This window comes from Montipora capricornis, chromosome 9, assembly GCF_036669925.1.
Source record: "Montipora capricornis isolate CH-2021 chromosome 9, ASM3666992v2, whole genome shotgun sequence".
Lineage (NCBI taxonomy): Eukaryota > Metazoa > Cnidaria > Anthozoa > Scleractinia > Acroporidae > Montipora > Montipora capricornis.
The window spans coordinates 11,173,376-11,197,054 of NC_090891.1; the positions used below are offsets into that span (position 1 = coordinate 11,173,376).

A 23,679-nucleotide genomic window follows, 5' to 3' on the forward strand; every position below is an offset into this window, starting at 1 on the left:
TCTTCCGTCAGATTGAGTTAGGCTTGTGACGATGGGCATTCATTGTTTGTTTATTCTTACGACCATCTCTCTTCCGTCAGGTTGAGTTAGGCTTGTGACGATGGGCATTCTTTGTTTGTTCATTCTTACGACTCTCTCTCTTCCCTCAGGTTGAGTTAGGCTTGTGACGATGGCCATTCATTGTTTGTTCATTCTTACGACCATCTCTCTTCCGTCAGGTTGAGTTAGTCTTGTGACGATGGGCATTCTTTGTTTGTTCATTCTTACGACTCTCTCTCTTCCCTCAGGTTGAGTTAGGCTTGTGACGATGGCCATTCATTGTTTGTTCATTCTTACGACCATCTCTCTTCCGTCAGGTTGAGTTAGGCTTGTGACGATGGCCATTCATTGTTTGTTCATTCTTACGACCATCTCTCTTCCATCAGGTTGAGTTAGGCTTGTGACGATGGCCATTCATTGTTTGTTCATTCTTACGACCATCTCTCTTCCGTCAGGTTGAGTTAGGCTTGTGACTTGTTTTTGTGACGATGGCCATTCATTGTTTGTTCATTCTTACGACCATCTCTCTTCCGTCAGGTTGAGTTAGGCTTGTGACGATGGCCATTCATTGTTTGTTCATTCTTACGACCATCTCTCTTCCGTCAGGTTGAGTTAGGCTTGTGACGATGGGCATTCATTGTTTGTTCATTCTTACGACTCTCTCTCTTCCCTCAGGTTGAGTTAGGCTTGTGACGATGGGCATTCTTTGTTTGTTTATTCTTATGACTCTCTTTCTTCCGTCAGGTTGAGTTAGGGCATTCATGGTTTGCACTGAGAACTTTGTTTCCTTTTTGGCCCTCTATTCAGTTGTCTATTAAGTTTCAATTCTCCTTTAATGTGAATGGCTGCAAATCCGTGTCATTGGGAGGAAGATGCTCAACAGTTGTTCAGTCATGGTAACATTTTAAATTTTATTAAAATAATTTATGGCATGGAGAAAGTCCATTCAATTTGGCCAGTTTAAGTGCTAGACCTATATGGCCTGCAGAAATTTTACTGATCTTGTTATCCATCCAGCTCAAGATGTGACTGTCATATTTGGCGAGTCAAGGGAATTTTTTTTCAATTTTTCAGTTGATCTGGAAAGATATATAGCTAAATATGTTGACTGCTCTGCACCATGATGACAAATAGATCTTATTACCTCAAGCTGTTTTTTTTTGCCAATCCGCAAAGACATTCATGATAAATAAACATTTTTCAACTTAAGCGTAAGGTTTCTGCATCTAAGAATTACAGGGGCTTGAGTCTACTTTTTACAAATACTAACAATCACAGGTTGCCTACATAATGTGTTTGACCCTTGGTATTATTGAATTTAGAAGCAATGTATGAGAATAGCAAAAAGTTCCATATTATTGTACAATTCTGGGATAAATATTTGCATATAAGATGAGAATAAACAAACCTTCATCCGAAATGTTCTGCTGTGTCGTTATTGTGGCTGCTTGTGAGAAATTTAGCGATTTCAAGGACGTGTGTTGCTCTGGTAAAATTGCTACAATTTGCCATTTTCAGCCATAATAACAACAGCACAAGATCATTTCAGATAGTTTATCCTCATCTTGTGTAAATATTTATTGCAGAATAGTACAATAATAATTATGGAACTTTTTGCTATTCTCATACATTGCTTCTAAATTCACCCTTTGTGTGGGTCCCCTGTGATAACAATGATTAGTGAGTCCATAGCTAGATCTGAAAACTCAATCAGCATTACTGCTGGCTCTACTCAATTAATATTGGTCTCTAATTTATTTCCTTTTTAATTATTTTTCAGGCTGCCATGGAAATAGCAAGGAATAGGACATTAGCAATTGTGTAACTGAAGAGATGAATAAAAACGTAAAATGAAGAGCTATTTCAAGGTTCCAGTTGTTCTACCTTATTGTAGACAAAATTATACAGGTTTATCCTAGCAAGTATTTTATTGCTTTTGTGTACAATGGTGCTAGGTATTATGAATTCTGTGCTCGCTTTCCAGGGTGACAAAAGGCTCCTAAAATTCAAACTGCTCGAGACAGCAGTACATGTAGAGAGAGTATCATACTAACACAAGAACTACAGATGTGTGTTTCACATTATCGTTCCATTATCATTATCAATATAGGTATTGTTATTGTAATCATCATCATCATTATTAGTAGTAGTAGTAGTAGTAGTAGTAGTAGTATTCCTTTCATTTATATATATATATATATTAATATGTTAATTAAGTAATTAATTAATTAATTAATTTAATTCCTGGCTGGGAAATAAATTTGATCAGCTGGCTGGGAAACCAACCAATTTTATCTAGCTGGCTGGGAAATTTCTTGTGTGTCTTGCTGGGAAAAAGGAACAGATAATTTTTTCCCAGCAACACTGAAAAACACCTGAAAATGCCTTAATAACATTTATTTTCATTAACTGGGGTATAATAATACATTTTACAACAAATTGGTCGTTGGGTGCCCCTGTGTTTATAACATCAGGACAAAATTTTCTTGTCACTGTCGATGCACATCGAAAACCAATTGGGCAAACGGATTAAAAAGCACTTGTTCGCTCGCATTTTAGAGCAAAACAAACAAACAAATCAACGTTTTCTAGTTCATGTCCAAAAGAGTACAGATAATTGTTATTTCATTCCAGTTGACAGTAAAAATTCGATTTTCATTCCTGAACAAAAGAAAAACCGATTAAACCACTTTTTGAAAATAACAAACGGTTTAGTGCCCAAGGAATGAATTTGTGGAGTACCTTCTTGCACAAGTATGACCTATTGCTGGTATTCTGTTTTGTCCTTATCGTTCTAATTTGCTCTCCTTTCGTTTCTGTTCTAGTCATAGGTCCTTCAGGCATCATGTACCCTAATGAGAGCTTCTAAAGATATGCCAAGAATTGCAATACAGAGAAAAAAGTAGCTCTAAGCAAATTAAAATAAACACTCAGCTTTAAGGACGTTCGCGCCCAAAATGTTTCCACGTACAGAGTTTTTTAAACTTGCCACACACAGGAAATGATCTTCTGCTGCCAAACAGGCAAAAAAAAAAAAATTGGGGGTCACCGTGTTCTTTTTCGAGATCATGAGGTGCACTTTTAGAAGCTTGCGTTACTTTAATCCGATCTTAGCTTAAAATTAGTGAAATTTAGATCAGGCAAACGTACTCAATTCAACATAACTAATATCACTTACTTTTGCAGCTGATGTCTTTTTCTGTGATGAAATAGACCTTGGAAAACGGAACATATTAGTCAAAGATCGCACGAGAGCATAAAAGGCGAAATATTTGTAACTTCTCACGTACAGATTTTTTTGTTTTTTGTTTATATGGACAAAATCAGGAAAGGAAGTGATCTACGGAAAGAGAAATGGGGGTCACCGAGTATTCAAGAGAGTAAAATCGCTGCGAAGTTCTCAAAGCGATTGTCTATTCGCACTGTCACGTCATTGCGTGACATTTCTGAGAAGACCTGAGTCCACAGCTATCCCATGATGCAACACGCTTTCACGTTCCATTCTTGTGGAAAATGTTTACACCTTCAGCATCGTGTTTACCTTCGTGGTCTGCGATGCATGACGTCATGACGTATGCGTAACATGCGCGAAAAATGCGCAGTAGCAATGGGCGCGAACGTCCTTAAGGATGGTGCATACTAATTTAAAGGTATTTTTGCCCCGATTTACGATTATGCAGGAAAGGTAGATCTTGACAAGTGTCAATGAAATCCAACAAGAAAATTGGGGGTAACCAGGCATTTTTCAAAGATAATTTATGAACAATATTTGTAAAATTCGAATCAACAAGTTTTTTGAAACGGATTTCACTATAAAAGTTAACGTTAAAAAACAACGACGTTCCGACCGTTCGACGGCCATCTTCAAGTTGAACAGTAAAAATTTTGAATGCGCTAAAATATATGTAACCGATTACAAAAATGCTAATAAGATACTGATCAAAACTCTAAAATATTTACATAGAAACTATACACACACACAGAAGAATAAAAAATTGCCGCATGAAGAAACGCTAAGTAAATAACTTCGCGCGTATCGAGTCACTCTGTTTGTTCAGATTTGGTTTAAGTTTGCGAATAAAAAACATTTCAAAATCAAGCAGTCAAGTTCACTCTGACATTTTTTTAAAATCTCAAAGTTGTTTCCAATGGAATCCGGATCCCCTCCATGCTCGTCCTTTAGGTGGTAGCCATTGTTGATCGCTGATGTTCCTCCACACGTTGATGTAGGTGTCGACTCGTGAAGCGGACATAGTCTGTATCACACAGACCACACTTGTAAGAATAAACAACGTTTTGTTGGTTTACAATTGGAGGTTTGTGTTCCTTCGGCTTGAAATTTTCTTTGATCTTTCTGCTTACATAAAAAGGCTGGACGACGGCATTAATCTTTCGACTAAGATCGCATTTCCCGATTTCTGGTCTTTGAACGGTAGCACAATTCTGATGGGGGCATCTTGTTCATCGGATACTTGCTGTTTAGAACACATATTCTCAGTAAGTCTCACTTCGATAAAATTTCTGATGGTGTTCTCTATGAGGGTTTCAGGATAATGCAGGCGAGCAAAAGCCATCTTGAGACGTTCGCATTCTTGATGGAAAAACTGCCAATTCGATAGGAATTTGAAAGCACGGTTTAACATTGTCTTCAGTAGAAAATGTTTATACTTGACGTCAACATGGCTTTGATAATGTAATAAAAGCCCAGTATCGGTTGGTTTCACGTAGACCTTCGTCTCTAGTCGTGGACCATTTCTGATGATCACCATGCCAAGAAAGGGAAGCTTGCTGTTGTCTTCGAGTTCCATTGTAAAGCTGAGTGAGGGGTGTATTCCATTCAGTGTTAACAAGAATTCAGAGGCAGATGAAACATCGGGCATTTTTCTGAGAGTGTCGTCGACATATCGCTTATGGAAAGCAGGCATCTTGTTTTGGTTTTTCAGTTTTTCTTCAATATGGCACATAAACGCATTTGCCATTAGTGTCCGAGGGGAGAACCCAGGGCAACCCCATCCACCTGCTCATACAAGTTTCCTTCGAATTGGAAAAGCTGGTTTTTCGTAGCAATCTCTAACAGCTCTATAAGGTTAGTTTTTGTGATGTTAAGGTCGTATTCTTTGTTGAACCAATCGTCTTTGAAAGCTTTCTCCGCTAGGATTTTGATCTTTTCATCCACAGGTACGTTTGTGAAAAGAGAGGAAACATCATATGACACTAAAATGTCCTGTTTATCGATTTTCATCCCCTGAAGGTCATCAGCAAACGAGAAGATGTCATTAATGGTTTGGTCGTTGACGGACAAAGGTTTTAGCTTTTCGTCAAGCCACTTAGCAAGCTTGTTATTGTAGGTTCCTGTTGCTGACAGTACTACATCACCTTTTTGGCGGCCAACTTGGATCCACGATCTTGGATTTTCAAACATGACATTGTTCTACCCTAAAGTGCTTCAACAGATCTAAAACTGCCAAAAAGCTTGCTCTCAAAATCAAAAAAAAAAAAAAAGACTACAGCTGCCAACTACCTCACATTTTGCAGTAGACATTTCACTGACAAATTGAAATAATAATTTCCTGTGAACTCCAGCTCTTTGAATGTGTGGGGTCGACATCTATACAAAACATTATAATTCGACTCACAATGATCATTTGTTATCTATGTATTTCGGCTATACTGTTGTCAAGTTAAATACACACGCATCTTCACACGCATCTTCATCTATCGTGTTGACAGCTAAGAGAAATGTAAAGTAGACATATTCGGACTTGACATTTTAGTCCTCGTCAGTGTCATCATCTTCAGCATCCACATCTACCACGACAGCTTCTTCTCGCCTGTTTTCGCACTATGGGAGTCCATTCGAAAGGCACACGCAGCTACAGTCCGGGAGCTTACAAGATCTGATGAATGAACAAGGGAGTAGCTCTAAAACGGCTGTAGGCGCTGGCTGGCCACTCATCCAATCAATCCCTAGCTTGTTCTCATCTTGTGTCCAGCCATGTCTTAGGGGTCTTGGAATTTCTGGGCGTTTTTCAAGACTTCGTCTCCAGATTGCTGTTTGATAGTTTGCTGGGCATGCATGCTTATACAGGCAATCAGCACAAGGTGGCAGATGGTCAGACCCAATGTTGCCTCTCCTTGAACAGAACATTCTGTATCTTAGCTCATTGACACTGTTTGTTCCTGGGCGAGAACTGTACACCTGACAAGTAAAATCCTGCAACTTCTGAAATAAATGATCGGAGAGTACCCATTCCACTCCCAAGAGGTCAAACATTTCCTGAAACGATTTGTGATTTTTGACTATTCGAAGTGCTCCCATCTTTCCCCGCGCAGCAAAAGCACTCACTGTATCGCAATGAGTATAAGCGTGCATACCAAGGAGACTGCCGCACAGATTTTGACCTATGGCTTGCACTATATTTGCGATGCTGATGTATCGAACTCTTGTCTATGTTCCGCACTTGACAAATATTGACTATGTAATTAAGTGCTGAAATGACACACAGAATATAAAGACATGTATCTTCTGAGGCCACAATCAGTGTTCTGTGACCGGATCTCGATGCATGGGAGAGATGACGTAGAATCCTTGTATCAGCTTCTTCTTTTGTTGAGTTAAGGTCTTCAACAGTAAAGAAATCCTCTCATGAGATCTGGTGGCACTCTTCTTCACAAGTTACAAAGAGGACCTTATCTGTCAACCTTCTCTGATACTTGTCGTGTTTCCATTCTTTGGACGGCGAGTACTGTTAAGGCTCTCATATTCTGTGGATTGAAAAGGAACTTTGTTTACTGCTGCACTTTGTGGTCGGCTTGAATATTTCTAAATTCCATATTCAGCCCCTCTTTGTTGTCTTTCTGAGCTCTTAATAGATAACATCAATTCTCTTGGAGGATGCGTCCTTGTCTAGAACCATTCCAAACAAGGAGTCAGCAACATCTGAGAACATCTTGTGGTCACCTTTCAGCTTTTTCACTAGAACCATAACATCTGTGACGCATGCAGATGGATGTAGAATTTCTTCTGGAGTAGGTACATTATTTTGCAGCTCCTTTGCCAGTGCTGCCTTGCTGGTCATCCGCCATGACCTATCTACTGAGGATAGCGCCCAAGGAAGAGCTCTCATTGGATGACAAAGGACATCTTTCATATGAAGCTGTCTGTTTTCTGCTATTATAACCATCTGGTCAAATAGAGCTCTGTCAGCGTTTAGCATGATCTCCTTCGCTGTTTTGCTCTTGAGCTGCCCTTTCTTGTTAAGTTCAGAGAATGTCTGTAGTCTTGATTACTTCAAAGAATCGTGGAATTTGACTTCAGGCGGATTTTCTTCCAGGCGCTGCACACGGAATTCTTGGTATGCCTTTTCACCTACAGTTTTCGCGTTCAGCTGATCTTCTTCAATCTTTTTTGTGGCAACCTTTCCGATTGCTTGCAAAAAATAATGCGATATTCAGCAACTATATAATACTTGCTAACTCTCCCTGCTTTAAGACTGAAGCCTTTAGTCCCCCTTGCCGTCTGCGTGTCATTATTGACCGTCTCTTCACATGTCTGATCAACCGGAACGCTACCAAAGGGGTTGTGGTCACCAATCTGGACCGAGAATCCTCCGGTTTTCACATATTCATAGGCGTCTGGATGTGTCTCTTCGAGGTGGGTTATCTCAGACAAGTATTCGAATTCAGGTACATAACGGGCATAATTTATGTTATCATATGCAGAGCACCATGGTATCATTTGTTCAATGGCACACAAATGTAGCTCTCAATCCCCTTTCTTGATGCTTTCACCATATTCAGACGAATTTTCACGAGATCAATGTATGACATCCAGAAACTGGACAGGTTCCATTACTATTCCGAAGATAATCCAGGTACTTTTTAGACAGAATAATCAACTCTGTGAAACGTGGACTATCCAAGACCCTCTGTTGTTCCTTCTGGCAAAGGTTGCCTTACAATGGTTTAAATCCGGAAAAGGCATCGTGGATAAACTGTTTCTTCGCGGGAAACGTTTCTCCTACTCACGTCTGAAATCCTTTGCAGATGAGTCTTTGGAGTGCTTAATACATCAACCTATGAAACCTGACAGCGTGGTTATACTTACTTCCCTCCAGAACTCCTGTCACAGAACCTTCAGCTATTACTCCTGATTCAATGCCAATTTCCCTTAAACCAGTGTCTTGAAATCACTTCCCAATAATTGATAGAAGTGTACATACTGTATGGAAGACGCCCATTTGAAGGACAATATCTGAAAAGTGGTCTGGATGTTTCCATACTATATCTACTGGCTTCGTATACAGAGCTTGATCAAATACTTCTGATTAATACCTAATATTAGTTCAGATTATTAATACCTCCTCCCATGAGGGTCGCCTTTCATCGTCATGGAAAAGAGCTGATGTTGTACCAGTTCCTAAGCAAAGACCGGTTGAGGACATAAGAAACACCTCAGGCCCATATCCTTGACTCCGATCATCTCAAAAATTGCTGAAGAACACCTCGTTAATGCCTATGTGAAGCCTGCCGTCCTCAAAGAGATTGAACCACAGCAATTTGGTACCATACCGCGATCAAGATAACACAAGCCCTAATTAGTATGATCCACTCCTGGTCAGAATCTATAGATGCCACGGTTCAGCTATACGAGTCATGCTTTTTGATTTCCGCAAATCTTTCGACCTGATAAACCACCATGTACTTCTTTACAAGATGATGTCATACAACATCCCAAGACGCGCCATGGCTTGGATTACTGATTTTTTGACTGCCAGGAAACATAGTTTAAAGATCAACGATGATGTGTTTTTCCCAATGGGGTGACGTCACGGCCGGTTTTCCCCAAGGGACCAAGGTCGCCAAATGGCTTTTCCTCATTATAATCAAACGACCTGTCAGTGTCTAACTCAGTTCTTTGGAAGTACGTGAACGACACAACACTGTCAGAATCGGTAAACAAGAACGGTAACAGTACCTTACAACTGAAAATGGATGAACTTATTGAGAAGACAAAAGCCGAGGGATTCCAACTAAACGAAACTAAGTGTAAAGAAGTTAGGATAACATTCTGCAGAGCAGGTTTTCCAGCTGACCCTATTATCATCAATGGAAAGGCTATTGACGTCGTCTCGTCTGCCAAACTACTTGGTCTTACTGCGTCCAATGATTTAAAGTGGAACTTACATGTGGAGAGCATATGCAAAAAGATAGCAACTCATCTATATTTTTTCTTCGACAACTCAAGCGTGCCAAATTACCATGTAAGGAATCACTACTTTTCTACTTAACGTGTATCCGCCCAGTCGCCGACTACGCTAGTCCTGTTTTCAACCATGCTCTTCCACAGTATATGTCGAACGACTTGGAAAATTTACAAAAGCGAGCAATGAGAATAATACAACCTAATTCCTCCTACAGTGAGATATTGAAAGAACTGGATGTCCCTGGTATGGAAGATATTCTTGATTTTCGTGAAAACATATCTTGAACATTAGACTATTCGTAATCTATGGAGAGTTTTTGTCTCGTACAGAACTAATTTGTCTATTACAGTAGGATTAAATCTTTAAAACCGAGCAAAAAAAGAGAAAGAGGTTTCCCAATCATACTGAGATACTAAATACTTTTGTAAATGTTTACAGAGGACCTTTTTTGCGGGTAAATACTGCTTTCAAAGAAATTATTCTAAAGATAATGATTTTTTTTCATAAACTCATGAGGTATAACTCAGGAACCGATACGGATTGGTGGCTTTCGATCCTTCCTGTATCCTCTACGTTCTTACTTACGTTACAAAAACGAGAACCCTAAGCCTCTTAATCTAAACTGCTTTAAAAATTGGAAGTCCAGTTTTCGCCTCTCTTTCTCCGGGGATGTCACTGATTTCAACAGTTCTGCACGTGTAGACTCTCCCGTAAGAGCTGTTCATAAGCTCTGCCTACCGGAACAATAGGTTTCTTGTAAAACGTTGCAAAGGTTGGAGCGTCAGAACACCTGGCATTTTCCATGATCGTAGACAAAGGAACTTTGCACATGGCACCTGCAGATGTTGATGCAGCTCTAGTGCTATAAGCTTTAAAAACTGAAGTATCTATTCCAAAGTTAGCAAGGACTGTTTTCAACCATCGTGTTATTGTGTCGGTGGAAACAGGGTTGTGTGGCTTTGAAAGCTCACATGAAAGCTGATTCTCTCCCTTCCTAAGTGCAGATGTCCTCTTTACATATGGTGACAAATAAACAACGGGGGGCACAAACTAGTGTCGGACGAATAATTGTAAGCTGCAAATCAACTGTCAAAACCGTGCAGTCCACGGACAATAAATGCAGGGTCTGACACCTCTGTCCTGAAAATAATGCTAGGAGCATCTTGACATGGATGAAGGCTTGACAAATACATCAGGACATTTTTTACATCCCAGATGTTCTACTATCTAGAACCAGATGTTCTGGTATCTAGGTAGGATAGGTTTCAGCTCAAACACACACTTAACAAAACGACACACCGTAGGATGGGCACCACATGAAATATCACTTGGAAGTATAATAATGGAAGAGATGGCACTCGTTGCAGAATTAATGGCACTGCAACCGATTCCAGAATCATAAAGCTCTGCTACTGATGATCTTGATTCCCTCCACTACAGAGGGACAAATGAGATGAACATCCCGTGAACTACAGTAGCATCTCTCTTTCGTAAGGTGCAAGACATATTGCTTTCTAGTGCCTGACCTCCAAGATGTCGGCGAAAGACCTCTGCTGCTGAGGTATCTCCGAATAAATGACACAGAATCAGAACCAGCTTCCTGTGAGGCGAGTGCATTTTCTGTGGATTGCTGGGTAACAAAAAGGAGTCGCTGTCCTTCAGTTATCTCCAGTGTTAAGGACACTACACAATAGTTTCATTTTGATTAGTTTTATCCGGTTTATGGTTACATGTTGATCTTAGTTACACTGTTTACTTGATTTTTATTGGTTTGCAATCAGATTCTTCAGCGTTCCCACGCACGTATATATGCTAAGATAGCCTCCCCTGAAAGTAGTTTTTGACATGATTTCGCTTGACCTAAAGATTTTTGTACCTTCCGGCAACGATTTTTAACCTTTGGCTCAAGCGGGACCGATATGTGAGTACCCTTTGTAATTTGATTTAGGTTAAGTTCTTTAGGTTAAGAGTGTACGTAAATATATCTTAATTTGTACTGTTCGTACTATTTTGATTGATTTATGATCGCTAAGAGGAGTCGATGGGCCTTCGCCACAGGAGTGAACTCCCACTATCTAGGTTAGAGAGCACTAAGTTAATTGTAATTCAGCTATTCAGTTCATTTTTCTATGTATCGAGCATGTATCTCTAGTAGGATTTCGCGTGGTTTTGAGTAAATTTTAGTTCGTTTTGTTTGCTTTAATTTGTCATCCTTACTTCTCAGGTGAATTTAGGCATGGTCCCAGATCTATTTTATGACAATAAGTGAGGGGGTGGTCTAACTATTGATCCATTTTATACAACACGAAATAACTTTGGCACATCGTTAGCAGCGATAAGATGTGAAACCTTAACTGTTATACAGTATGATATATTATCACGTGACATGTCAAAGTTATTTTTAGCACAGAAATCTTCTCAGCTAAACGGCAACACTTTTTATCATTTTCTGGTGGCTGGATTTACCTTTAAGATGTTAACACCGTTGGGCACATCATTTCTGCAGTTGGAAATCTCAAGATAATTTTAAATAAATTTCCGAAGAAAGAAATTACTTTCCATAGGGGACTGGGCACTAGTACAAAATGCCGTATATTTCCAAAACTCAAGACATATCAAGACAGTTCGTTTTCTTTTACCATTTTGACTAATATAATAGTAGCGAAGTGAAATCAATTTTGGCATAAACTATTGCCGTTTTTTATTTTGAGTTTTGTGGCCTTAACAAGTCATGTGACCTCATTTGCATACGTCATCCACATTAATATAAAAACTTTTGTCACGTTATTAATTAGTCTGCAAAAGTCTTAGGTTGTTGTTACTAAACCGTCAGAAGTTAGACAGCCCCCTTAAAATCTTGTGCAATAATTTGGAGCCAGGTTGGGGCTCATTCCTTAATTTATTTGATTTGTTTTGCATTACATTATTGACTCAAAATCACTTAGTTTTTTTCGCGTAATGTAATCCACGGCACGGTGGGACATATAAGGTCTAATTTGACAATTAATCCGAGAAGCAAGCAAATCAATATTTGGTGTTACCCCCAGCTTATTACAGGCATTCAAAAGAAGAGTTTTTCTTTAAACACCATTCAGTAGATCGCCTAAACGTGCGCGATTCTCTGACTGCATCAACATTCTCACCCCCAGGTACACGGGCCACAGTGAACCCGATATTGTTTTCAATAAACCAATCCCAGATGTCCTTAGTAAGCTTATTGGCTGGTGCCAATCTGCTAAATGGTAGACTGAGTAGTTGTATTGTCCACCATGACCTTAACATTTTTGCCTCGAGTCAAAGAACTAAATGATGTCAAGGCAAAGAACACAGCCAGTATTTCAAATAAAAATAATATGCTCCTGCAACTCAGTGACTGTCCACAGTCCCCCGTAGAGGAGTCACCAATTATAGCACCCCATCCCTGTTTAGAGGCATCAGACGTTAGACTAATGTCTACTTCTCCTCGTTTAATTGGGTTGTATGCGATCTCAATTGAGTCAATCCACCACTGAAGCTTGTCGCGTGCTTCAATGTATAAGCACATCAAAAACATGACAGCTGCTAGACTTAAGAGCCGCAGTTTTGTTCCACTCTAGATAGCAAAAATGAAGTGGGCCATAGGCCCATAGGACTCTGGCTACATCCCGTATACTAAGGCGTTTGCAATGCAGCAGATCCACAGCTGCCTGCTTAGGGTTAAAAGCCTTTTCATTGGTCAGGGAAACCGACATAGAGTCAGAGATAAAGCCCAGAAACACCAGCTTATGGGATGGGATGACGGTAGACTTGCCTGGATGAACCACAATCATCCCAGACTGGACCCATTAACCACAAGTCATCTATGTAACCTGACGACATATGACCAAGCTCTCGCAGGGTGGCAACAACTGGTTTCATCAATTTTGTAAATTTTGTTGGGCAAAAAGCCAACTCATTGGGAAAACAACTAAACTTGAACAACTTGATGCACATCAGGAATGGGGACTGAATATTACGCATCCTTTCAATCAATGGATGCCATGTGGCAATTTGGGGTCATTAGCCTAGTTGCTGTCCACCTGAGTGTATATTCTACATGGTGGTTGAGGTTTTTCAGATTAAAGATCATTCGGTGAGATCCATCTTTCTTATTTGCCACAAAATCGGCGAAATGTATTCCCCACGTTCATGTTGAGTAGGCACAATGACACCTCTGGCAAACAACTTTTAAATTTCAGCTTCCATTACCAGCGAGTCACTAATATTAAAACGTTTTGCTCTTACAACTCCCACTATACATGAGTAGTGAAGAAACCTCAATATACTGGCCCTTAACACAATTTAGAACCTCTGAGTCAGAAGTTATGTGCCTCCATTTAGCGTAAAAATCTGGCAGTTGGGCACCCTTGAAGCTTTTCACCTTCTTCTCAAAGTAGTTTTTAAAATAGACTCAAGCAATATAAAGTTATTTACCTCCAAATTATCAAGCGATAGCGTGACAGCAAAACTCACTGCTTTTTGCCTTGCTTCAGTTGTCGACTGTGAATGGTTTTTGAGGAAGCTTTGATATTCACTGGCGGCCTTTCGCTTAAAAAGGCTTGCTACGTCGATCCGTTTTCGGGTAACTTGTAAAGTGTGTCCCTTGCTGCTTCTCTGAAGACGTCTGACTGCATTAGATCTCACTCTATTGGATGCTCTGATGTTATTTAACTGAGTCTGCAGGTCATTCCCGAATAGTAGAGTTGTTACAGGAACGTGCGAAGAACACAACCGTGCATAATCCTTGTTTAACTGTGGTTTAATCGACTCCCTAGGGCGATGGGACAAGTCGATATGTGCATGCCCAACCAGGGCAAGTGCATCTGTGAGGTCCTGTTGTTTCACTGCATAATATTAATGGCTACATTTATCTCCAATGTCACTATTAACACGCGGTATTGTGAGAGTCTTACAGTTCACCGGACGCAAATATTTCGAAGACTTGTCCTTTAGTGTCCGACGAGTCAGACAGCGTCTTAGACCAAAGGTTATTTAAAAAATCCGCTAACTGCTTAGCTGGGCCATATTCGTCCTCATTTACAAAAATCGTGTGCGATTTCTGACAACAAAGGGTCACTGCTGTCTTTGCTTTGCTCCAACGTGCACAGGATTTGTCCGTCGAATTGTCATCGACTGCTTTCGAGCCACAAAGGGCCTGTAACTCCACGTCGAGTCATTGCCATCTTGGCCGGTCTGAAACATCCGGTGTGAATACGGTGTAACCCCCCTCCACCCCCCGTCCCCCAATCCCCGGAACAAAACTGTATTAAGGAATCATGGGAAGAATAAAGACACGAGGTTGTTGTTGTCCGCCATTTTAGGACGTGTGTGTGTTTTCAGTGCGAGCCCGAATCCATGCTTCCGTCCGCTCAGGGTGCAACATTTGGGGACCTGTCCGCGACCTGTGAAAGAAAATAAGACAACGCTTTAAGCAATCGATTAGGACGGGAGCAGGGAGACAAGGAAACAAGTTTTTGAAATAGCTGAAATCGTGACACGCTTGCGAAGCAATCAACACACGCGATGGAGATCGAAGACATACAAATGGAGATCCAGAGTCATCTCTGCAAGCTAAAGGTTGAGGACCTGGGAGTAATTGCTAAGACTTAAGGCTGCTGTGACAGTGACATTAAAGATAAAACCAGGAAAGGACTTGTCAGATTGATGGAGGAACAAACATCTCGAAGCCAAATTAAAGGGCAGCGCGGAGCCGGACACCGAGTTATTGGAAGATTTCAGGACTGGAATAATGATTTAAGAGATGAGTTGGAAACCCATCAGTACCCCAACTTCAAGTAAACAGGGGATTTAGTAACGAAAGAAAGTCCTTCAAAACACCGGTCGTGGTGTTAGGTGACCTGACAGAAAGTCAACGCCAGTTGGCATGACCATGCTAGAGGAGGAGACTGAGTCATCCTCCCAAGATGATGATGACATGGGACAGATAGAAGGACTTCAATTAAATTTGGAGTTGTCAGACACCACGCCAGTCCAGAAAATTGCTCAATTCCCTGTCCCCTGTATGCTGAAGTTAAACACTACATTGAAGATCTGCTCAACCGGAGATGGATAACTAAGTCTCAGTCAAATTATTCATCTCCCGTGGTGTGTGTAACGAAGAAAGATGGAGGGTTACGCCTGTGCGTGGATTACAGGGAGCTGAACCGTAAGACAGTACCAGATAGGCACCCAATACCAATATCAGTGTTAGACCAGGAAAAGGCGTATCATCAGGGTTTTGTTGGGGAAAGAGCAGACACCTGACTGCTTTCTTTACATCTTGTGGTCTGTATGAATGGACTCGAATCCCATTTGGGCTGAGTAATTCGCTGGAAAGCTTTCATCGGTTCATGGAAGATTGTTTAGAAGGTATCCCCGACGAGATTTGCATTCCTTACTTGGACCATGTCATAGTTTATAGTGGAACGTTTGAAGAACACGTGGAAAACCTGCGAATGGTGTTGAGACGCCTGCGCAAACATGGCGTGAAATTGAAGCAAGGCAAGTGTAGTCTGTTCCAGCGAGAGGTCCATTATCTAGGCCGAATTGTAAACCAGTCTGGACACAGTATTGATCCCGAGAATACTAAAGCTGTCACGAATCTTAGAGAATCTATGCCAAAAGCTGTGGGTGAAGTCCGTAAACTAACAGGACTATTAAGCTATTACAGGAGGTACATTAGGGATTTCGCCAAGATTGCAAAGCCCCTTTACGATCTCCTTAAAGAACCCGAAAAGAGAGGACAGTCGCCACGGCGAACTCAGAGAAGAAATACAAGACCAGTCAGAAATAAGGGACAAGCATCATCTCGGGAGTCAACTGGACCAGTGAATACCAAGCCGCAATCGATCAGCTTATCAGTGCTATTAGTAACCCACCGGTGATGGCTTACCCTCAATACACCCAGCCATTTATTCTTCACACGGATGCGTTGGAACAGGGCCTTACGGCAGCACTTTACCAGAAGCAGACCGGTCAACTAAGGGTAATTGCTTACGGATCTCGTGCGCTAACTGCAGCGGAGCGGAACTTTCATCTTCACTCCAGTAAGCTGGAATTTCCGGCACTTAAGTGGGCCATAACTGAACAGTTTCGGGACTACCTGTATTATGCCCGCACTTCACGATCTACACAGATAACAATCCGTTGTCCTATGTTTAACTACGGCGAGATTAAATGCAAATGGACACCGTTGGGTAGCAGAGCTGGCTGACTTCCACTTCACGATAAAGTACCGACCAGGGATGGCCAACCGGGATGCTGATGCTCTCTCTAGGATGCACATGGAGCAGTTCATAGACATGTGTACTGAAGAGGTAGAACCGCATTGGATTAAAGCCACAGTGGAAGCATTGAATGCCCGGTAGAAAGGAGATTCAGTTTGGTTCCTATCGCTATCCCGTCAGCCAAGTGAAACGGGGCCACATTATGAATGTGGATTATGAAACGAGGGTGCAACCTCTCACACCTAAGGAACTGTACGAGGCTCAGAGGAAATACAAGGTGATGAGTGCAGTGATTCGGTATAAGGAAACCGGCAAACCACTCGCAACACAAGACAGGCGCTAGGCATCACCTGAAGTTCAGTCCCTCTTACGTGAATGGAGTAGACTCGTTGTTGGAGAAGATGGAATCCTCCGGCGCAGAAGTGGCCCTAATCTTCAGATTGTCCTCCCGCAGAAGTCTGATCGAATGGTCTACAAAGAGTTACATGAAGAAATGGGACACGTAGGGACAGAAAGGGTCCTTCACCTTGCCAGGGAACGATTTTATTGGCCCCGGATGAAAAGAGACATTGAACATTACGTGACGCATGTTTGTTGTTACATCAAACAAAAGAGACAAAACATCTTGCCAAAAGCACCAATGGAGACTATACAGAGTAGCACACCCTTCGAACTGGTGTCATTGTACTTTGTACACCTTGAAAAAGCAAAGGGGGAGGCGAGTATATCCTGCTTATAGTTGCCATTTTACCGCAAGCTTATGCGACCACCAACAAGTCTGCACGAACAGCAGCGAACAAGTTGTATAATGACTTTATACAGCGTTTCGAGTTTCCGGCAAGAACCTTGCATTATCAAGGAGGTGAATTTGAAAATCAGTTGTTCCATCGGCTGGAGGAATGCTGTGGTATGGTCCGATTTCGAACAACGCCTTATCATCCCCAAGGAAACGGAAAGACAGAACGCCTGAACCAAACACTGCTATCCATGCTAAGACCTTTGCCTGAGCACCAGAAGTCCAAGTGGAAGGTCAACCTCCAAACGGTGGTTCATGCCTACAATTGCACTCGCCATGAAGCGACAGGATATTTGCCATTTTTCCTATTATTTGGCCGATCCCCAAGACACCCAATTGATGTCATATTTGGTACCATACCCACTGCCTTCTCAAGTTACTCAGCTTATGTGAAAGAGTGGCAAGAGGCAATGAAAAAAGCATACGGAATAGCCACTAAGAATTCTTGGCTATCTGGAGTAGTGTGACCGCAGAGTTAACAGTCCAGTACTTCAGCTAGGCGACCGAGTCCTTGTACGGAACTTAAGTGAGAGAGGTGGCCCTGGAAAGCTGAGGCCCTACTGGGAAACTGAAACGGAAAGGTGAAGAGAGTCCAGTTTATGAAATTAAGCCTGAATTGGGTGGAGGGCGACACCACACCACGTGATTCATCGTAACCTTCTACTGTCATGCAATGATCACTCTTTTGAAGCAAGGCCTGGTGACACCCGCAAAAGATCAAAACGGAAGTTTCCAACTGCCAAGCCACATCTGGCGTCGCCAGGGGCCTCCAATGTAGAAGACAGTTCTGATGAAAAATCCGCAGGAATGTTAACCTTCACTTCTGTAGAGCCAGAAAGCGTGTTGTCAGACAGTACCTGTTCAACCAAGGAGCCTTCAACCAACCAGGCATGCACTGATGAGGAGGCGGCCTCCACTATCTACGCACCTGACCTGCAGATACAACCACCGACAGATCCAGTCCTTGAACCATCTGTAGCAGAGCAGTCAAAAGTCAGACCAGGTGAAGGGAGATTGATAGGGGAGCGCAGACCACCTACCTTACTAACTTATGACAGCTTTGGAACTCCAAGCTATCACCAACCAGACTGTGTTTAATTAGCCACAATGCGGGAGCAGCACCAGGACCCCTTGGAGGAATTCCTAATGTGTGCGTGAACTCTTTTCGGTCAGTTACTTATCCTTCGCCATACGGATACGTTGGCTCGTATCCTTGCTAATGTGATGAGGAATATCCTAACACAAAGTTTGTGAAATTTTTTCTATTATTAAGTGGACTGTAACAAAACAAAAACAAAAAAAAAGGACAGCACACAAAGTTGGACTTGTTGAACTTTAACAGTATCCCAAACCGTATGTGTATACAAGTCTTAAGTGGCTGCACTCGTGGCTTTGTTGTGCTCGTGGTTAGGGCCTGTTCACCCCTTCCCACTTGACCTCAGGAATGAAAAAGAGAAGACTTGTGTATTGATGACCGCAGAAGCCAGTCTTAGATAACTGTCTAATGTCGAGGACGACCTTTTTTTTCAGCCCCCCCCCCCCCCCCTCCCCCCAGCAACAAATCTGTAGCAAGGAATCATGGGAAGAATAAAGACACGAGGTTGTTGTTGTCAGCCATTTTGAATGTGTGTGTGTGTTTTTAGTGCGAGTCCGAATCTATGCTTCCGTCCGAACAGTGTGCAACACACTCAATTTATCATCTTTCGAACTATGTTTTCTCCGGGTAGGTTCAGGTTGACCACCCGTGGAATGAAGCCGTTTGATTGACTGATTCATTGCCATTAAAGAATTCGGCATAACTCAATAGACTTGTTGACATTCTGGATCATAGTGAATAAGGGATCCTGTAGTGTAGACGTAGAAGTCATGTCATGTACAACATGGTGACCCTTTAAAAGATCGTCCTCGATTGATACTAGATGTTCGCGGTCCGACCTGTTTAGCTAATTCAGGGACATACCAAATTCGCGACCGGCCACTCTAAGATTACACGCAACTGATCTCTGGAGCTACTCGCACATACATCTCACCTGATTCTCAAGTGAGTAGGACTGGTGTCGAAATAGAGTTAATGAAAGTCAGTGCAGCAGTGCGGAGCGATGATCCTTTGAAAAGTTCGAAGTTTTACAAAGAATGTATGATTTCCCAATTAAAAATTTATATCAGTTTTTGATAGCTAATAACTGGCTCGTTATGAAAGCTAAAAGGCTTTAAAATTGGAAATTTAACTCATTTTTAGAAGTTCTTTTACCTTTAGTCTAGTCAATTTGTAAAGCAAACTCGTGTGTTACTGCGATTTAACGTAATTCTGCGGAATTCATCTTCAAGCGCCAACGGCCAAACTGCATTTTGGCTTCCATCAATCATACTACCGATTTCAACCACAGATGACGAAATCAATTGATGCGTGACATAACCCACCAATCAGCATCTTTGGTTCTCACGGTACACTCAACGCGGATGGAAAGCGATGGAATCTGTACGAATCTTTTTACGGAAGAATTTGCAAAACCATATCATTATGGTGTTCGAACTGTGAACTAAACAAAAAAACCAATTCACATTCCGGTGTTGGAGTCGATCTGCCCGGCTATGTTCGGAAATTTGATTGATTGAAGCAAAACGCAGTTTGGCGCTTAGAACTTGAAGGAAAGATCCTGCAGAATTATGAAAATCGCAGTAATGAAGCAAAATGTAAACAATGACCTCAGCAAAGATTCCCTCGTAAAGTGTCGTTTAGCAAGCTCGAGTCGACAACAGCTTTTTTCAAGCAATAACAGACAATTCTTAAGATTCATCAGAGTTCATTACACAGGCATGGTTTAGTTTAATGAGGTTGTCACTGTGTATTTTTCTTACTTTCTCTCGTACAACCTCATTATATATCCAAACTCAGTACTTGCATGCACCTCATTAAACCCCCCCATACTCCTACACTTATAGTGTTCAATCACCCTGCCGGCAGTCTGCCTTATTGAAAACTTCTGGAGGTCGCCATTTTGAAAAATTTGATCCACGCATCTGTCACATACTACTTTAGCCATTCGTGCACGTTTTCTCCCACAGGAACCTTAGATTATGTGAGCTTCAAGAATGCGGATAAACAGAAAATAGGTTTCGAATAGGTTATAGTCACTGGGCGCCCCACTCCAAAGAGAATGGAAAGTTTTTGGGAACGAGGTTTGCACTTCAAGTGGATTGAAAGTTCAGAACGCTAAAAAGACTCTTTTTGGTGAAGGACCAATATTACATATTTTTAAACATCACCAGATCATCCTTTCTTGCAGGCTTCTTATTAAGTACTCTTAAATAAAATAATTTCATTTATTTAACTATACTACGAGACATGAATTCAGGTCAATTGAACCACCTTCTGCGGTCACGCACATCCTCCTGTATCATGTGCTATGCTCATGCAAGCTCGTGGAAGTCATCGCGATCTTAAATCGGCTGGGGCAAGGCACGCGTTAAACGTGAGGAAATTTGGTATATCGAAGACAATTAAATTCTTTTTCCCTTTTTTTTCTTTGAGCAAAATTAAATCAAATTTAAAATACGTTAACTGAAAAACTACGGCTCGGTTGTGTTCTCTTTTAAGGTCGAACATGACGCAATACAATACAATACAACACTTTATTTTATTATTATTTTTTTTCATTTTCTAACATGTGGCCGCAATCAATAGTGGGGGAAAGGCGCTTAACAACAGCAACCGTTGTTGAAAGATTGAAAGCGAAGCTTTACTTTACCGGTTACGAACGTGTTCATATTGTAACAGGTTTCCTTTTTAAGAACAACGTTCATGCTTCAATATGGCATTGACCGTTCATTTGTCATGTGGCGTGATGACAGTCGTGCGTGATGATATGTCAAGTAAATGCAAATTTTAGCAACTTCCGGGTAACCGTATCAGCTCACTGACCAAAAGACGTGCCATTTTGGTGTAGCTCTTCTTGCAGAGCACGATCGCATCTTTCAAAAGAGTTAACAATCTTACAAGATGGATGCATTCAACTTTCATTTAACGGAAATTTTATTCAGTAGACGCGAATTTCTGGATGGCGATACGAACGTAAGATCTGATGAAAAAAACCAAGAGAACTCTTGCAGTGCCTATCAAGACTTGTGCTTTGTAACTGTGCTTGAGAACTTTATCCAGTCAGCTAAACAAATGCAACAAACAGTTCTATTTCCAAGTATATTGATGGATTTACCTGTGAAGTTGTTATTGCCGGACTCCGATCACCACGAAATTTATTTGAATAGAGAAACGGATTTGAGAACATTTTACCTCATCGTCAAATCCTTCGTTACCCAGCTCACGGAGGGATGTAATTATATTGAAGAAGGTTTAGATGAAGGTATTGAAAGCATGAAAAACGTTCGGGAACTGTGCATGCAATTGCGGCCTCTTATAAACCAGGCAAAGTATCTTGGTTACGCTGCCGAAGAAATAGCTTTATCTCTTTCACCGGCCTCTTTCCAAGAATTCACCGAACATAAAACAGCGAATGCGTTTCTTTACGATGACCACGCAACTTGCAATCTGCGGGCGGCTTTGAAACTATTCTTGCACGAAATGGACGTGATGGAGAAAGAAACTCTTTTCCCAAACCTTTTGAAATCGTACCGCGCTGTAGATTATGGATTTCGTTCGACTGGAGAAAAAACTCTAAACGACATATATACCAGCTTGCTTTATTTTAAGAGCATTTTGGTTCATTCCCAAGTCAACGAGCTCGAATCTGTTGATCATTTAGCATTGCATCACACAGTATCTAAGCTCAAATATGTTTTCTATAATTATGCTTATGTTCTTAATAAGCTGGTCCTCCTTTATCGGCAAAAAGTCAAGGAAGAAGGCTCAGAAAATATGAGAAACCAACATACAGCATAAACTAGAAATACATAATAGATATATATTGCAGAGACCTTATGATACCCAGCAAATTCACATGCAATGCAACATTAACCTTACAATATTTTGGACAAAAGTTAAACAAGGGTTCCCCTAAAATAGCTAGAAAAAGGCACAAATACAACAAAGCAAATATATAGTGTTGAAGCATATTTTATAACATTTAATGCAATATTTTCATGATCGTTTTATTGTATGCAAAGTATGCTATGCACGATGCTAAGAACTTAGATAAGAAAGTGAAACGTGCAAACCAAATTAGGTGTCGAAAACAGCCTCGTCCCTCTCAGTTAATTTAAGTAACTTTCCCACGAGAAAATGCTTTAGGCGACAACCGAATTTCCGCCGATGTTGTTGGAAACACGAGGGCCGTCTTAGCGGCTCTTTCGTATAAAGTTGTAATACCGACCATGTTAGTTATCTTAACGTAATTATCTGTAGTGTTAGTTTTCCCGAGGTTAGCCCGCACGGGTTAGCATAATGGACCGCGGAAACTTCGGTTTCCGTAGCCATCAGTTTATCTAACAATTTAATTAACTCGAATTTAGCTAAGCTGAAGTATCTACCGCAAGTATTTACCACAACCTTTTCCGCCTCTGTTGTTGAAAATGTTAGGATTACGTTTGTGTAACCTTGCAAGCTCTCTGACCAATCATAGCTAAGCAAGAGCATATATAAACGCCCGTTTTTGAGAGAACAAGAGAGAGTAAGCTGCCGGCAACGGCAGAGTGCTGAATTTCTACGCAAGAATAAAGAAGTTGAAAAGCCGAAGCTGTGTGTACAAAATCTGTCCCGTAACAGTCTTATTGAAGTTCGATTTGCCTCCTTCGTTGTGGTTGGTGTAGCCTGCGAACGCAGACGTATTTCCGGTGGTCGTTTCTCTCCCCCGAAATGTACCACCGTCATGAAGAGTGTTTTTCAAGAAAAACTCTCTCAAGCTCTCCCAAGGATTCCAAGGGGGTGTGCGGTCTTGAGCGTAAATTATTCAATTCTTTTCAATAATAAATTTCTTCAATTTTTCATTCTTTAACACTGCCCTGGCAATTCTCTAAGGGGAACCATGCACAAGCGCTTTACCGAGTACCGCATAATCGGATCGTTTTACTAGCATACTCCACGGTTAGATGTACTTTGGTCTCCTTATCTCCTGATTCTGGAAGAGACAATTCAATCCTGTGTTGCATTTGAGTTTCTCCTTTATAATTACAAAGCGGTGTTGATGTATACATTCGGACCCCAGCTCGGTTTCGCAGACGCTACTTTTCGGGGGAGAGAAACGACCACCGGAAATACGTCTCCTTTCGCAGGCTATGGTCAGTGTGGTCACGTCAGCATTTTGTGCATTTGTTTCTAAAATTCTGTAGGAAGAACGCCGAGAATGGGCTCACAGTACATCTTAAAGTTGACTGCATATTTCTTTAACAACCCATAATCGCATGGGGTCGTTTGTTGGCCTTTTCTACTTTTTTGTCGATA

The 23,679-nt window shown here is 41.3% G+C and overlaps 1 protein-coding gene and 1 pseudogene across 1 annotated transcript; one reads left to right on the top strand and one right to left on the bottom strand.

The window, feature by feature from the left end:
* Nucleotides 1-4,093: 4,093 nt before the first annotated feature.
* On the bottom strand, nucleotides 4,094-5,018 carry LOC138017281 (uncharacterized; annotated as a pseudogene).
* A 16,184-nt stretch (nucleotides 5,019-21,202) lies between these two features.
* LOC138016862 (uncharacterized) lies at nucleotides 21,203-22,974 on the top strand. Its single transcript, XM_068864037.1, has one exon. The coding sequence runs from the start codon at nucleotides 21,286-21,288 to the stop codon at nucleotides 22,180-22,182; it is 897 nt and encodes a 298-aa protein (XP_068720138.1). The 5' UTR covers nucleotides 21,203-21,285; the 3' UTR covers nucleotides 22,183-22,974.
* The last annotated feature ends 705 nt before the right edge of the window (nucleotides 22,975-23,679 follow it).